This window comes from Haemorhous mexicanus, chromosome 8 (assembly GCF_027477595.1).
Source record: "Haemorhous mexicanus isolate bHaeMex1 chromosome 8, bHaeMex1.pri, whole genome shotgun sequence".
NCBI classification, from domain to species: Eukaryota; Metazoa; Chordata; class Aves; order Passeriformes; family Fringillidae; genus Haemorhous; species Haemorhous mexicanus.
This window is the reverse complement of record NC_082348.1, coordinates 9,173,280-9,188,760: the sequence shown is the minus strand read 5'-3', so window position 1 is coordinate 9,188,760 and position 15,481 is coordinate 9,173,280. Positions and strand designations below refer to the sequence as shown.

Here is a 15,481-nt window from a genome sequence, read left to right as displayed (position 1 = left end):
TTAATCATTGTCAGCTCTCAAAGAAAAGGACAAGAAGAATTAATATTCTACAGATATTTTATTGAAGAACAGTATTTTCTTCTGTTGCATGACATACCTTTTTTAAACAGTAAAATAAGGAAATTTTTACTCCATAAATAACACAAATTAGCCCTTATATCTCAGTCCAGCCAAAATCTGTGTAAAATAGTTAGTTCTATATTTACATTCTGTACCAAAATAGAAAACACATGTTCAAGGTCAGCCAGTTCTCTCAAAACAGTTGTTTTATCTCCAAGGTAAGTTTCACATTTAAAAGGCAACATTTGCACTTTGGAAGTCTGGTAATGTAAGATCCCGTTATTCAGTGCACAAACAGCCCCAGATCCTGCAGAGCAGTACATACATGCAGGCAGGCACCCACACATCCAGACAAGCTAAAAACAGGGGTTCAGTCTTGCAGGGAAAAGACCTTGAGCTGCTCAGCTGGCTGAAAGTCACTCCTTGGAAATGTGGGGAAGGATGTACACCTCCCTCTCTACTAAATATCATCAAGCAGAAAGATGTGCAGCACAGGAAGATTTAAGAAAAAAACTGGCCTCATAAGGGATTGTGGATGTATCTGCTCTCATATCCACAGTCTCCCCAGTATATTGGAGCTCAGCAGAAAGACTGAGCTGTGTTGGACTGACAGTCAATTAATAGGGGATGTAATTCTCTTTCAGTAATTAACCTACATCAAGGGCCGTGACTGTATCCCAAGACCTCAATTCATTTCAGGAGGAATGAATTGCTGCTTTTCCATGTGATTTTACTTGCTGCATTCTCCAGCCAAAAGCGATCTTTCCTCCTTATAACTGCAACACTAGAAAAAATGTGTTCTTAAAAGATGACTTGCTTTAATTTCTATTTGAAAGTATTTGAACTACTGGGACCAAAACAGACTGCAAGACTAATTTACTTCCTTAAGCAAAAATGGAATATTTTTTAAAAATTATAGTTAAAACTGTGGACACTATACACTGAAAATGTTTCTGTTACAGATGAGCAAGCTCATGCATCTCAGCAGAACGTCCAGGGCTCCTGCTGCCCAGTCTTCTCTGGTGAAACACAAGGCTTAAATGGGCTGTATTTCCAAGTTTTCACACTTAAGAGATGCAATAGGAGGGACTGGTCACGTGTGGTCAGGACACCTAACACAGCAAACTCTGCATTTATTTAAAAGAATTCTGAATTTTATGGCAGAAACTACACTTAAGGCTACATAATGATCTGCTTAAGCTACAATTTTAGCTGTGTTCTATACTCAAAAATGGCTTATGCTTCCTACGGTAGTAATTTTAGTCTTAAAAACCTGAGACATGATTTGACTTAATTCATGTTAAGATCTGGAAGTTCACAGCAGGCTAAAAGCTGAACGCAAAGACAAACAGAACTGAGGTAGTCAGCTTTACTCAAATATTCTGTATGACAGCTTACCAGTTCATTTCCACTTTAAGTTGACACATTCCCTGGCAGTTCCCACAAAGCTACAGCTGCTAGCAGCTGCTAAACCACTGGTGGGATAGATGATGTTGCATTTTTCTGACTAAAGTACCTTCCACGCCCGACCCCCCAAAGTCACGTTCAGTTCTGCAGTTCACAGGCAGCTCAAGGGCTGCACGACAAAGAAATTACAACCGAAACCTCAGATTATTAAGGCAGTAGAAGTTTTACTTCACTGAATTCACTGATGCAGCTGCTTAGCAGGTACTGGGGAACCTGACCACAAGAGCTCTAACAGGCTGATAGATTTTTTCCCTTTCAGTACAAAGCACTACATCCCCTTTCTTTAATTAATGCATACAATTCAGAAGTAGGTAAGCATCAACTTTCTAACCCATCTTTCAGTTAATTCTCAGGAAGAGAGATTAAAAGAAGAAAAGCCCTCAAGATAAACAACTGTGTAGAAGATAAAAATATTCAATTAAATATGACAAATCTCACACTTAGACAGAAGACCATTATATCAAATACTGAGCATAATAAATTAACACCAGTTAAAAAGTTTAACAGTTATAAAGTTAACCAGAAAGTTCAGACAGTGCAAACATTTCACAGTAAGAAAAAATAACCTGTAATTTCTTTTCAAGTATCAAAAGCATTGTTGTTGAGTGATACCATTTCAACTGTATTATTGCACAACAGACAAAAAATACAATATCAACCTCTGGGACTTAAGATGTATTCTCAAACCTTTATGTTTTCCAGGTATCAGTTTACTTTGACTGTGGCTGTATTAAAATAATTAGCGTGCACTTATCAATCTGAGTGTTTCATAATTCAGTTTGTACAATTTTAAAGCCTTTGAGTCCTGACTTGTATTGCTTCTCCGAGACACTGATTTAAGGCTAGCCTAGGCCTTGTGTAATTCACAGCAAGCTTAACCTGCAGTTAAGAAAATGAACTAGCCCAGTGCAAGGTACTCTCAACTGTGATGTCTTTAGACAGTTTAAGGTTGCACCTTACTTGCCTCAGCAGTGTCATAAGTTTCCTTAAATAAAAAAAAAATAATAAAAACACCCAACAAAATCAAGTCCAGTAGGCACAAAGAATTTCTTACAATCATGATGGAAGTCCTATTATTACAGCATAATTGTACCTAAAGTTTTACTCCATCTCCCTACTTTCCATTTAGGAAAGGGATCCAGTCACTGATAATTTTAATGCCACAGAACATTTAAGAAGAAAAGTAACATCATCTTTCTTCCTATATCTGCATTTTTTAGTGCAATGGGCATGTCTGCTCGCTTAAATTTAACACTTTTCCAGGAGTGAAAACTGTCCTAAAAGGACAGACAGTGGACTGAACCACAAAGAGTTTCTTTACCTCTGAACAGGATTATTTGTAAACACATTATAGTCAGAAATAAATAGAAACAAGGGTCCTATAGAGCAGCTGTCCTTACCTTGACACATTTTACTCATTTCCTTCCTCTTATATATTTTATCATCAAGTGATTAATTTTGTAGCAAGGTCTGCCCTCATGTGGCTCAAACCATCTGATTCTCAGCTTACTACAAATACTCAAATAATCCATAGTATTTACATGTCCAAAAAGAGTAGAGGGAAGAAAAAAAGAAAACAGATTAGGCTTTCCTTCCACATTCAATATAGTTTTTGGTCTAGAGACATCAGCATGATCCTGTAAGATTATAGCTGCCATTGCTACTGGTTTGCTCTTCAAGAAGAAGTGAGAACATCTGCAGTAATGTTCATACCAGTTTTGAAACAATAATGCCATTATTTGAGAAACAAACCAACAAAATAAAAAATAATCATGAATCCTATCCCAAATTTACAGTCTGAGTATCAGTACTGAAAAGCATTTGCCTGGCAAACTCTAGAGGATATTCAAATGTGATGTATTAAATTTCACAGTAGAACTGGCACACGCTAAATGAAAATGGGATTTCTAGACAGTTGCTCTAGTTACCAGTCTGAAATTCCATTTTGTGCATGTAGGAAGATGTAATGAACCCCAAGAATTAGCTGCTTTACCTAGTATGAATTCTGAGGGGGCTCAAAGCTGCAGAATACAGTTGTGGAGGCATCTGCCGACCACTGGTTATCCAATTACTTTCTCCCCCACAAAATTGTAAGAATTAATAAAACAAACACACAAATTACCAGCCTCTTTAGGCCTTGGTTATCAGCAGTGATGACAACTGATATTTACACGGCTTTTGAGTAAACCACTGAGGTATATTTCCAGTTTGACGATGCTTTGCTACCAATCACACAACAGACATAACAAAAAAACCAGCCCTCAATTCCATTACAGAAGAGTTCTCATTTCAAATCTTGACTGAGCTGCCAGGTAGTTTAACACAGTTGGCAAAGTGGATGTTGTTACGGCGTCAAAAAAATCATAGGTTGCAATTCAGGAAAATACTGGCACTTATTGAGAAGACAAGGTAAATTTTCCTCCTCTCAAAATTCTGCCTGCTTTTGTTAACACCTCCCTGACTACTGTGTGCAGCAATACTTGCCAGGGGAGATGAGGTTCAGCAGGAGAGCTGCCTGCTGAGACAGAACCCCCGTGCTCCATAGCAAGGAGGGCAGCAGGATGGGTATTATTTCACAACTTCTTCTTGCCCCAAGCTCAAGTCTATGCGCAGAGAAACAATCCTGTTAGCAGGGGAACTAAGTTGGCCACCAGCAGCCAAAGGGTTACAACCAGGCTGGATGAGCAGGAGCATAAGTCTAAAATTAAAAAAAAAAAATTATAAATTTTACATTTTAAGATAAGATAAAATAACAAAGAGAACACTAAAAACCACCAAAGAGTTAAAACCAACTTCTTGATAAAACATTAACTGGTATTTAGTGAATTCAGCTTTTTACCTTCCTCAAAAAGAAAACTCTGATCTTTCTGCATTACAACATGAACGTTATCAATAGGAAGCTATACAAGTGAGAACTCGCTTTCCACCAAGGTGTTAATTTTTAAGATTATAATAACAATATGGCCTTCAAAACACAGGTCAGATTTCCAGATAAATTCCCAGGCTAAAGCTAGATTTCTGGGATGATTACCAGAAGGAGACATGAAACGAAGGCATTATGTTTCAGACACATTTCTCTTGTGTTAGTCACTGTTCTGCATGACTGCACAGCAAAATGCAGGGCACCTTTACTATTTTCCTTTACCTCCTACACCTGGGATCTTAAAATAGCCATAGCCTTCCTTTCCTGTTCCTGACAGTCAGAGCTGACACAAATCTTTGACGTTTTCAGATATTTAATACTGAAGTTTCACTTCAGCAAAAAAAGGCAACCTACCAATGGGCGCAGCTCTTGTTAAGTTAGAAGCTGGAGGATCCCTCTCTGGGGGACAGGAGTCACAGAAGTCTGAACAGGCTGGGCAAATCAGATTGCCAACGTGTATCCAGCCATTCATCTGAATGCTCACAGTCAACACCTGGCCTGAGCGGCTGCACAAGTATGCAGTGTCCTTGACCCACACATGCAGCCCTTGTGGAGAACAAGAAACCTTCAAATAAAAGAGTAAGAGTCAAGTCTGTATTATGATTTGTCGCAGCATATGTCACAATTGAGACTGCCACAATAGACAGAATATCATCACACAATTACAGAACACCAGACCACTTCAGAAGGCTTCAAGTGTCTGCCCTTCTTGTTCTTTAGCCCAACCTTTCATACCCCTCATGTTCATGCATTGCAACCGTGTGCCCTCTGTTCCCTTTGGTGGTTGGTCAGTGCACCTGGGCACTCCATGTCTCACTACCTTCAGTGCTGCTCACCTGCTTCTCACAGCTGTACCCACTGGGGATGACCACAAACTGTGTAACTACAGTGATTTAGCAGAAGCACAGATTAACTGCAAGTATTTAATGCAATCTGAGCAACTACGAGATTCAGGAATGCTTCAAAACACTGACTATACTCTTTTTGTGCAATTATGCAAATCATCAGCTGAGAATGAGTAAAACTTGGCTTCTGCTAATGACCACTTTTGCAGAGTTGTGCACTTAACTATCTAAATTACAGGCTTATGGTTGGAAGATTGTTTTCAAAGTATGTTATATCATCCATAGATTAGAATGCAGGTGAAAAATTCTAACAGTCACAAGCTACATCTTAAGCCTGACTTTTCCCTTTAGGGTTATTAAAAAAGAAAACCCACCAAAGACCCAACAAATACTTACTTGATAACATCCACTACCCCAGTCAGGGTAAGTGAGTTTCCTCCTGCACTGTTCCATAACAAAAGCAGATTTCTGAATAAGACATACAGAGTTTGGTCCATATTTCTCTGCACCATAGTTTTTGGTAGGATCTAAGGTAGAAGGAATATACTGAATTACAAGTTAACCAGAGGAATAGAAAGCCCTATCAATTTAAAAGGCTATCTAATCTATGTCCCCACATACAAGTCAAGGTTTACTTTTGGAATGTTTCAGACCCTGAATTATTATCAATTTGGGAATTATAACATCTTAAAAATAACATGGGAAGAAACACAAAATTTTAGAAACAAACAAAATAATCAACTAACCACAAAAAACCCACAATGAGCAAGCACTTTCCATCAGAAAGTGGTTATTTTTGCCCTCAGGGAATGCCAGCTGTGATTGCTGGTTTGAGGGCAGAGGGTGTTTATTTTTGAGACAACTGCACAGACAGGTAATACCCTACAGCATTCTGGAGCTCTGCAATACTGAACATCCATGCATTACACTAAGAGACAAGCCCCTGTTCTGGTAACTCACAAAGACCCTGGCCTTGAACAAAATATCTACAAAGGTGAAAAGTGCAATCACATTTCAGAGGCTCAATAAACAACCCTCTCCCCCACCCCCATTCTTTGTCTTGTATTTGGGTCATTTGGGGTAGGTATCTGTTCACTCCTTATGCAATTCCTGCATTAGATATGTGAGTTTGCCTCAGGTGTACACAATAGCTGTGCTATGCCTCTTACCACAGCACAGTGTTTACACAGATGGTGGTGTGAAACCTCATGAGTGAAAAAATTCACATGCAGTTAATTTGAACATGCAGCAAGTCTATTCTAAGTTAACAAATGCAATCTCTGCAATACCACCCTGAAGTCCTGAATACTGACCTGGTTGGTTTTCAATTATTCTACAGTCTGAACTGCGTTGAAATTCACCACTTAAATGCCAGCTGAATTCCTGACTAAAGGGACAATAGTCAGCAATTTCTACTGAGCCACCATAGTAAGGCAGTTCTTCTGCTGGTACTCCATTAAGATTGTCAAAGTACTGCAAAGCAAAACACAGTAGTGAAGCAGTTTGTGCAAAGGCAGCTGTTTTTTTTAAATAGACCAAATCATTACAGCTGCAAGAACATCAGCTGTTACTACTCAGGAATGATATTAACAGCACCTTACAACACCCATGAACCAGATGAGTATAAGAATATGTAAATAAAGCAGAGATTTACATCTGCATGCATCACTCCCAGCTTCTGCCCCTGATTCCCCTCTTTCTAATAATTACATTCTTTGGCATGTAAACAGAACAGATTTCTTAGTGTGCAGTGACAAAGGGCAGAAGACTGGGGGAAGAAATCCACCAAACAAGACGTTTTGGGGGATTTCTGTTACACTGCAAAATTTCTGTCAGGTATTTGACTAGATAGCCAAGCAACATCATTTTCTTTTATTAAGATCACAAGGGGTTTTTATCAATCTTCCGACTCCTTGTAATAAACTAGGTAGACATTTTTCACAGTATCTACTGTCATCTGATAGTTCAGAAGAAAAAAACCAGAAGCAAATACAATCATCAGGCTGCAAAGCTCAACAATGAAAACACTTCAGTTATTGTAAAGTAGGATGCATTATACCTGATATTCCTGAGGTAACTGCTTTGGAAACTTCTGCAAGTTACACACTGCTACTGCTCTTTGGTCCTGTCTGCAGGTTAACTGCAAAGGATTACTCCTCAAAGTGTCGCAGTATGGACTGATTATTTGCTTCCTCAAAAACAAAAAGCAAGCCAACAAAACCAGAATAAAAATCACATCAGATCAATTAAACTACTTTACATAAGCAGCCTGTCAAGACTTTGTTCCTATTCTCCTCTAGACTCAGTCAATCACACAAAGAAGCACTGACTTCTTCTCTGGAGGCTAGTTCTTCTCATTTGTCTGGTTTTGACCTTTCTGATTTAAAGAATATCAAGCCAGCAAACAAAGTTACAACACATTCAGCTATTTAGTTTTAATGACACAGCTTTGTACATTTTCAAGAACAAAAAATATAAGCAAAACAGGCCCACTATGCAGCTGTGTGCTAGAAATGTTTGAGGATTGTAAAGAACAAACAAGGTTTTAAGGAACAAACAAGGCAGGCTGTGTTTTGAAGATGGCCATCATCTCCTTCAGTTGCTTTAAGTACAGTCCAGCAAAATGACACAGGCAGCATTCCCAATTAAAAGGCACAAAATAAGAAGGCAAACACTTTTAGAGTAAGTACTACCTGTCCTCTCTAAAGTGCAGCCTTCTCAAAGTGTAAATGCATTCCACACCGTTTGCCTCTGTATTTACTGTAATTGGGTGGGATGCAGGGCAGCATTTCTTTTCCATCTCTACCAACTTCTCCCTCTTTTTACTGAGTTACATTTGAAGGACAAATGTAAACAAGCATCAGGGTTTCCTCTTTTTTAAATTTTTTTTTTAAGACTGTATTCTTACTTTTGTCTCTTCTGGTCAATCCAGAATTTGCAGCTCTTCATTACAAAGTCACAGCCTTTATTGCGTCCCCAGTCTAATTTCTCTGCCATGCTGTAATTTGCTTTATACCATCTGCAAAGGTATTTTGAAATGAGAATACAGTTACTTCAAAAATTACTGCTCTGATTAATAAAACAGCAGTTCAAAGAATTTCATATTATGCCTTAAGGTTTTCAAATTAAGAAAAAGGGAAACTACATCCCCTTCTGCCTACAGGAAAATACATTATGACTTCACTATTTTTCCAAGTCACAGTGAACTAGAAGAAAATTTTGTGATCTGCAAAGGAACAATGCATACGGAAAGATGAAAGCTTAGTCAATTTCTGCTTTTATATCTGCAAGAAGAGCTGAAAAAAATAATCAATACGTATTGCATGCAATTGAAAGAAGACTCACATTAAGACAAAAAGTAAATGCTGAAAACAGCACTTTGGATTGCAATGCCTGGCTTTTTAAGGCTAGATTAAAAATGGGTTTTGAAACACGTGAAGAAAAAGTAACATACAAGGTATGACTCCTTATCTAATGCAAAGCTAATTATGCTGATAATTCACTCTGCTGCAGAGGGATAAGCACAAGTGTATCAATTTGAAATAAAATCAAGTACAGTGCAAACCAAACACAAATGAACTAAAACCCACCCTCCCATTCTCAATTCTTACCCTGTGTCTTCCATTAATGCTAAGGTGATCCTGGAAAATACTCGATTCTGAGTGTGGGATCCAGTCATTGCTTCATTCTGAAAGTTACCAGTTATAATTGGTAAGCCACACAAAATCATTATTGTAAGAAAATGCTTCCTAGGACAAAGCATTTTATTTCTGTTCTCTTTTTACTATTGACAATCAAATCCCATAGTCCTTCATAAAAAGACTGTCCTGAAGCATTTCCCTTCTTGTTTACCTTATTGCATAAAACAATGACTAGATAATGTAACTCTGCCAAAAATATCACACAGCGCTAAGTTACAAATAAAAGTTAGCTTAAACATTAAGAGGGAAATAAGTGTTTCCTTGGTCAGGCAAAGTTCTGGAGGAGCCAGGGCAAAAGCTAAAGCCAGAGCATGTGAAAAAAGATGAAGTCAAGGTAATAAATAGAATAATGAAGTATTTAAGAAGCGGAGGGCAACAAAGCTCAATTGACTAAAAGGACTATCCCCTTTGCCCCAAAATGGGAGCAAACCTTCTCAAAAGGGTAAATAGCAGACAGGAGTAAGAGACATTTAGCTTTTCAGTAACACTTGATCTCATACTCTGAAACTTAGCAAAAAAGCTGAAAGACAGATGTATCTAGAAACTGGATCTCTAAATATTTAAGTATCAAGTACTATTTGTGATGTATTTCAATGAGGTTTGATACTCCTGCATTTTCAAGGCTCCAGTAGGTACCACAATAAACCGAAAAATCAAAGCACAGAGAGCAGACATTTCCACACTCCCTTCCATTCCTAGTATCAGCACAAACCTCCAACAACCTCTTCTCCCAGTGATTGAGCTCAGTACCCATGCCACCTTGATTTTCAAGCTCCATTCCCTCTAGAATTGGACAACTGAAATGTTTTCGGGCTTCTTCCTAGAAAGAAAACATTTCAACACAACTCTCAAAATACTGAGATGGATGCCCACATGCAGTCCTAGTGCTCTAGAATTACCTATTAAAAGTATTTCAGCATTTCTTTTTCTACCATTTTACTATCTACTCAGAGGCTGACTAAGCAAGCACCCTAACAGCAAAGCTATCATACTATCTACTCATCTCCTTGAAATAAATGAGCAAAACCAGTGGTAATTAATCCATGTTTGCTCTATATACTGTCTTAGATTTAAAACAAAAAGATTATTTGTGGCCAAATGCGATTAACACTATGACTTATTTCCAAATCCAATTTGTTAACACTTGAGCATATGTTCTGCTGGGGGCACAAAGAGAGAGTCTGATGCGTGGGAAGCAAGAAAGATTTTCAAAAATCCTTGAGGAATTTCTTTTTAAACATGACAAAATTTTAATATTAAAGGAGCGGGAGGTGTCTCAAGTCTGTAGGAAAATATCTAAAGAGTAGGACTAAGGAATTTCTTCAACATCAGTTTTGCTTAACCTTTTATAATTTACCTTGAAGTAATTTTATTTCCCTTCATTTTCTCTTATTATGTCAATTTATTTTATTTCATATTGTCTGTCACCCATTTTCTACTTTGCTTTAGCTACAGCCTCTCAATTACACATTGTTAATGGCCCAGGCTTTGAGCCATGCTTCCAGGGAAGGGCACTCTTCAAGGATAAGAAATACTTATGACTCAAGAATGTCCTGGCAACCTTGGCATACAAAGCTTGAAAGGTAATGCACACTTACAACTACCCGAGGTGTCACCAGAAGATGAACAGCATGGCGCAGCATTTTACCACCACGTACATCCCACAGCCTCACTGCTTTATGAACAACTTTATTGCTCCACTGATACAAACCTAGGCTGTAAGGAGAAAGTTTGGTTACAAATCCTTCCCACAAAGATATGTCACTGTGCAAAGACCTATCTCCATAAGAAACAGAATCATGGATAATCTCTATACTCCCTCATGCTTTCTAAATTTAAAAATCTTACTATGCAGGATTTCTCCTTTTTAAGATGTGTTTATTATACACACAACTGATTTAACAAGGCAAAGTAAGATTAGTTATAGACTCAAGGTGCATTTTCTACAGTTAGCAAAAATGTAAGAAATTAAATAAAACCCCTCAGAATTGCTATTGTAAAAAAAACACCTTTCTACCCTTCCATCTCCTAGAATAATATCTTCAATACCAACCAAAAAACGAAAAAAAGAATGCAAACTGCTAATTCTGTAACAAATCAGAAACTTTACATAGCAGATTACATACATTGTCCGTTCTGCATAACCATAAATCTTAAAAATGAACTGCACTGACATTAGGCAGCATGGATAATTATAAGGCTTAACTTCCAGCCTTCTGATAAATGAAATCCTCTCTTAGTTTATAGTATATGTGGATAATATAAGTGCTTAATGACAATGTAAAGAAAGACTAGAGAGTCACCACACACCACTGTTTGAACATTATAAAGGAAAGTCACTCTAATAATGGAATGAAGTTGGATTTTTAACAGGCAAGAATACATCCTAAAAAAGCAACATGAAAACATCCTTCACTGGGAGTACCAAGAGGTCCAAAAAAATACCTTTCATTAAAATGAGGAAGTCCATCTGCATATCTTGGTGTCAAAGGTTTTCCATCATCATCACGATAAAATGCAAACAGTCCAGCAGAGAAACCCTTTAAGTCAAAAAACAAGCACATGGAAACCTTTGGTAAGACATTCATTTACAAAGTCAAACACCATGAAAGAGTCCCCACACCCACCAGAGATACACTGGAGGTACAACACTCCAAAGCAATTAACACAAATTGAAGGAGGTAAAGCCAGAGATTCTTTCCACCAAACATCCTTCTCTTGGCAACAAGCCAGAGGCATGTGAGCAAGCAGGCACCCATTTCAGGGCAACATTTCATCAAGCCTTACCAGTGCATGGATTATCTCATGTTTCACTGTAGACAACATGCCAACAAATTCCTGAGCTTGTGTTGAAATCATGTTTGGACACAAGTTAGCATATCCTGCTATCGGCCTGGAAGAGAGTTTTAAAGTTAAATGGTTTTCGGTAAAATACTACAAAATTCAAGTAATTGCTCACTTGAAGCAGCAGAAGATCTAAAGAAGATGCAGACTAATATAAAAATATTATAATAATAATTTATAAATATCTGTTAACACAGTGACTAGTTTGCTGTTGGGATGGGGAGCAGTGGGATGGGGTCAGTCAATTTCTATATTTAGTATTCTGCACAGGTCTCAGTGACAACAGTGCAAGGAACTTGAATTTTAGGTAAGATCCTAGGGGAGGTACAAAGACTGTGAGAGTGACTATAACTGAAATGGAAACAAAATATAAGTAGGAACTTGCATTCTTTAAGTTTGTGAAATCATGACATTTACCTTAAGAGAAACAGGATCTTGAGAAAAAGTTTAGGCACTAACAGTGGAGGATCAGCTTTGAGTCCTGTACCTCAACTCTGCAAGTTAACCACTATTTGATGGGTTTGTGATTTTACATAAATGCAGTGCTTGTCCATGATGGCACCTCCTTTGTTATACAACAAAGGCAAACAATCAAATTCCACATCTGAACAATCAAGAAGCTTGAAAGTTTAATTAAAAAGAGAGTTTGCAGCAGAGGGAATACTTGCCTGTCCATTTCAGCTTCCAGTTGGCAGTAGGCTGCATATGCAATGATATTTTCATGGCCACACCTGTCAGTTGTGAGAGCACTAACGTAGAGCACAAAGTCAGCATCTCGAACCCCTTCCTGCTCGGGGGAGCCTGTGGGCCTGCGGTGCCAGTCACTGTCATTGTACACCCTGCATTGCTGTAAAGCGTTCAAAGGCAACAATTAAAATACTTCACTTATACCAAAATTTTGCAAGACACAATTCAATTAGCTTCAAGCCAAGAATAAATCCTAATAGACAGCAGAAGATAATAAAACACTCTGTGAAGAACAGCAAACAAAACCAGAGCCAAGGAATCACTTTCAAATGACTAACTCTTATGATTTATTAGATACAAGGAAGGTGGCAGCTTTAAAAAAGCAAACAAACAAACAAACAAAAAAAAAGCCTGCCAAGCTTCCCAGGATTAGCACCCTGTATTTCTTATAAATTAAAAAAAAATCTTGGCTCACAAAACTAGTATACATAAGTAGCAACAGCATTTCTCATGTAATCTATCTTTTTAATGATACACTTGAAACTTCTAAGTTAAAAAAAGAAAACCAGAAATCTACTGATCACATACGGTAGTTGAATCAAGAAAACAAATCTGAAGCATTTCTTGCACCATGCTCCTGAGTCAGTGGATAAACTCTTCAAACAAGGTCTTCAAAAACCAACTATTAACTCTGCGAAATTCTAACTCATTGACCAAGGTGAATAACAAAGTGACTAATGGCAATTTAGCAAGCTCCAAATCTCATCCTCTCTGTACAGGCCATTAGAACACAGGCTCAGAAGATAGCAACCAGTTCCTGTTTTTTTTATTTGAGTTTGGATTCAACAGCATAAACTACAGAAACTCACACTAATTTAAATTTTTCTATTCTTTCATTCAGACTTAGTGATCTCCAGCAAGCAGGTCACTTATGCACAATTACCAATATTCACATTTTCATTAATTAGCATAAACAACAATATTTCAAAGATTAGGAAACACTTGGACAGCTGAACATACCTGAAGGTGTTTCTCAGGAACTATAACTGGCCCACACCTTGTATGGTCTGCACAGGCTTTTTGGCAGTATCTGTGAGGGTCAGCCTTTCTCCTTAAATATTGGTTTGTCACACATTGCCTTCAATGAAACATGAGATAGCCAATGCTTTGATTATTAAAGGAGAACTACAGAACAGTCTTGATATAACTTTCACAGTGAAAATTGTTAATTACCTTACCAGGGAAGACATAATGCTTCCAGTTGTTAATGGAGCATCCACAGGCTCAAAGAGAGATTAGAACCAGGTTCATAAATGGGAGTACACATAAAAGAGAACTGGCAGCATGTATAGCTTTGAATATCTACAGTTTCAGTATTTCAACTGCTACAACAAATGCAGGTGTTGCTTGTGGAAGACTGGCAGATTTGTAAAAGAGCATCTGCCACTGCCACTGGATCAGATGGGTCCATGATCTGATTCAGCAGGGCATTTCCTACACTCTAATCTTCTTTTAAAGGCTATGCAGCACAGCGTTAAATATCAAATATAGCAAGTGATTTTCATCAGACTTTCACACACCTGCTTAGCAATATAGCACCGGCAGATTTGCGCACTTGAAATGTCTTCTCCAAATAAGAGATAGCTTGTGGGAAGAGTTTGTTCTGAAAAGAGCAAAAATCAGAGTCACCCAGTAGCAGTGCAGACACACCTCACCCCAAAGGCATTAACCAGCAAGTTACAGGAAACTTGCTCGTTATTGTGGTTTAGCACAACAGGAGAAAGCCTGACCCTCTGAGAAGTTCAATTATTATCAACATATTCAGAAAATACTTTGTTTCAGTATTCCTATATGTTGTTATTGGAATGAGAAAATGGGAAGGAAAACAGTATTAATTAGAATGTACAGCTTCAAAGAGGCTTTTAAAAACTATATACACATTTCTCACTGATACTTTTGCACCTTGGGATATAGAAAACACCCTGCAGCAGAACTCTGGAATTATTTGTTATGGAGGTATAATTTACACACAAAGTTTTGGTTTCCTGAACTAGGGAATACTAAATTGCTGGCATTCAAGGTTTTAGTTAAACCAGCCTTAAACTTAATTTCATCTATATCACATACAAACAAAAAGGGGAAGCAAATATACCATACCTTTATAAGGTGTCTTTTCTCAGGCAGCAAACTATATTTAAAAAACAAAACAAACAAGCTTTAATTCACAAGGTTTCTATTCTCAACTATTAAAAAAAAAATCTGCCACACCATCATACTCACTCCTCAACGCTTCTGTCATACACAATCTTAATTCTTAGCTGTTGATCCACGTTTCTCTTCGAGACGTGATTTTCCTTTAGAGGAACTTGATAGACGACCTGGCAGGGAGAGGTACGAGGCGCGGGATGAGGCAGCTCACCCTCAGCCGGGCTGACACCGCACCCCGCAGCCCCGGGCCCCGGCTCCTTCTCGCCAGGCAGCATCGCTCCGTGCCAGCCCCTTCCAGCCCTTCCCGACCCTTCCCTCGCCGCAATGGGATGCTCCGCGCCCGCCCGCCGTCGTCAGCGCCCACAGCCGGGGCTGCGGGGCCAGACCCGGCACAGCCCGGCCCGGAAAAGCCGAGAAAGGACGGATCCAACAGCGGGAACGGCCAACAAGGGATCCTCTGCCCCCAACAACCCCCGCGGCCGCCTGAAGACCCCCGGCCACGCCACCTGATCGCCGCTGGGTACGCGATGGTCACAGGAGGAGGAGGCGGAGGTGCAGAGCGGCAGCGGCAGGAGCAGCAGGAGCCCGACGGTGAAGGCGGCGAGCGGCGGGCGGCAGCAGCTGATGGGCCGGACGCGCCCGCCGCCCGGCTCGGCTGCCATCTTGGAGTGTCCCTCCGCCGCGTCGCCATGGAGGCAGCCCCGGGGGAGCGGCCTCCGCCAATGGGCGGGTGGAGCGGGAGCGGC

General features: G+C 39.2%; 1 protein-coding gene across 1 annotated transcript; it reads right to left on the bottom strand.

Moving 5' to 3' along the window:
• Positions 1 to 39: 39 nt before the first annotated feature.
• LMLN (leishmanolysin like peptidase) lies at positions 40 to 15,424 on the bottom strand. Its single transcript, XM_059852638.1, has 17 exons — positions 15,242 to 15,424; positions 14,808 to 14,905; positions 14,685 to 14,715; positions 14,108 to 14,190; positions 13,548 to 13,665; positions 12,509 to 12,687; positions 11,784 to 11,889; positions 11,442 to 11,536; positions 10,595 to 10,712; positions 9,709 to 9,816; positions 8,907 to 8,983; positions 8,204 to 8,314; positions 7,355 to 7,487; positions 6,609 to 6,768; positions 5,692 to 5,822; positions 4,805 to 5,015; positions 40 to 4,225 (listed from the first exon to the last, which is right to left on the bottom strand). Exons 1-17 carry the CDS (start codon positions 15,395 to 15,397, stop codon positions 4,131 to 4,133), a joined length of 2,010 nt encoding a protein of 669 aa, XP_059708621.1. The 5' UTR covers positions 15,398 to 15,424; the 3' UTR covers positions 40 to 4,130.
• Positions 15,425 to 15,481: the final 57 nt, after the last annotated feature.

Bases quoted from the DNA above. Each gene is read 5' to 3' on its own strand.
- LMLN (XM_059852638.1), bottom strand. From the start codon at position 15,397: ATGGCAGCCGAGCCGGGCGGCGGGCGCGTCCGGCCCATCAGCTGCTGC. The intron at 14,906-15,241 runs GTGGCGTGGCCG...TCTCCCTGCCAG, and splicing joins GCGTACCCAGCGGCGATCAG to GTCGTCTATCAAGTTCCTCT. The intron at 4,226-4,804 runs GTAGGTTGCCTT...TTTTAATTTTAG, and splicing joins AACAAGAGCTGCGCCCATTG to ACTTATGCTCCTGCTCATCC.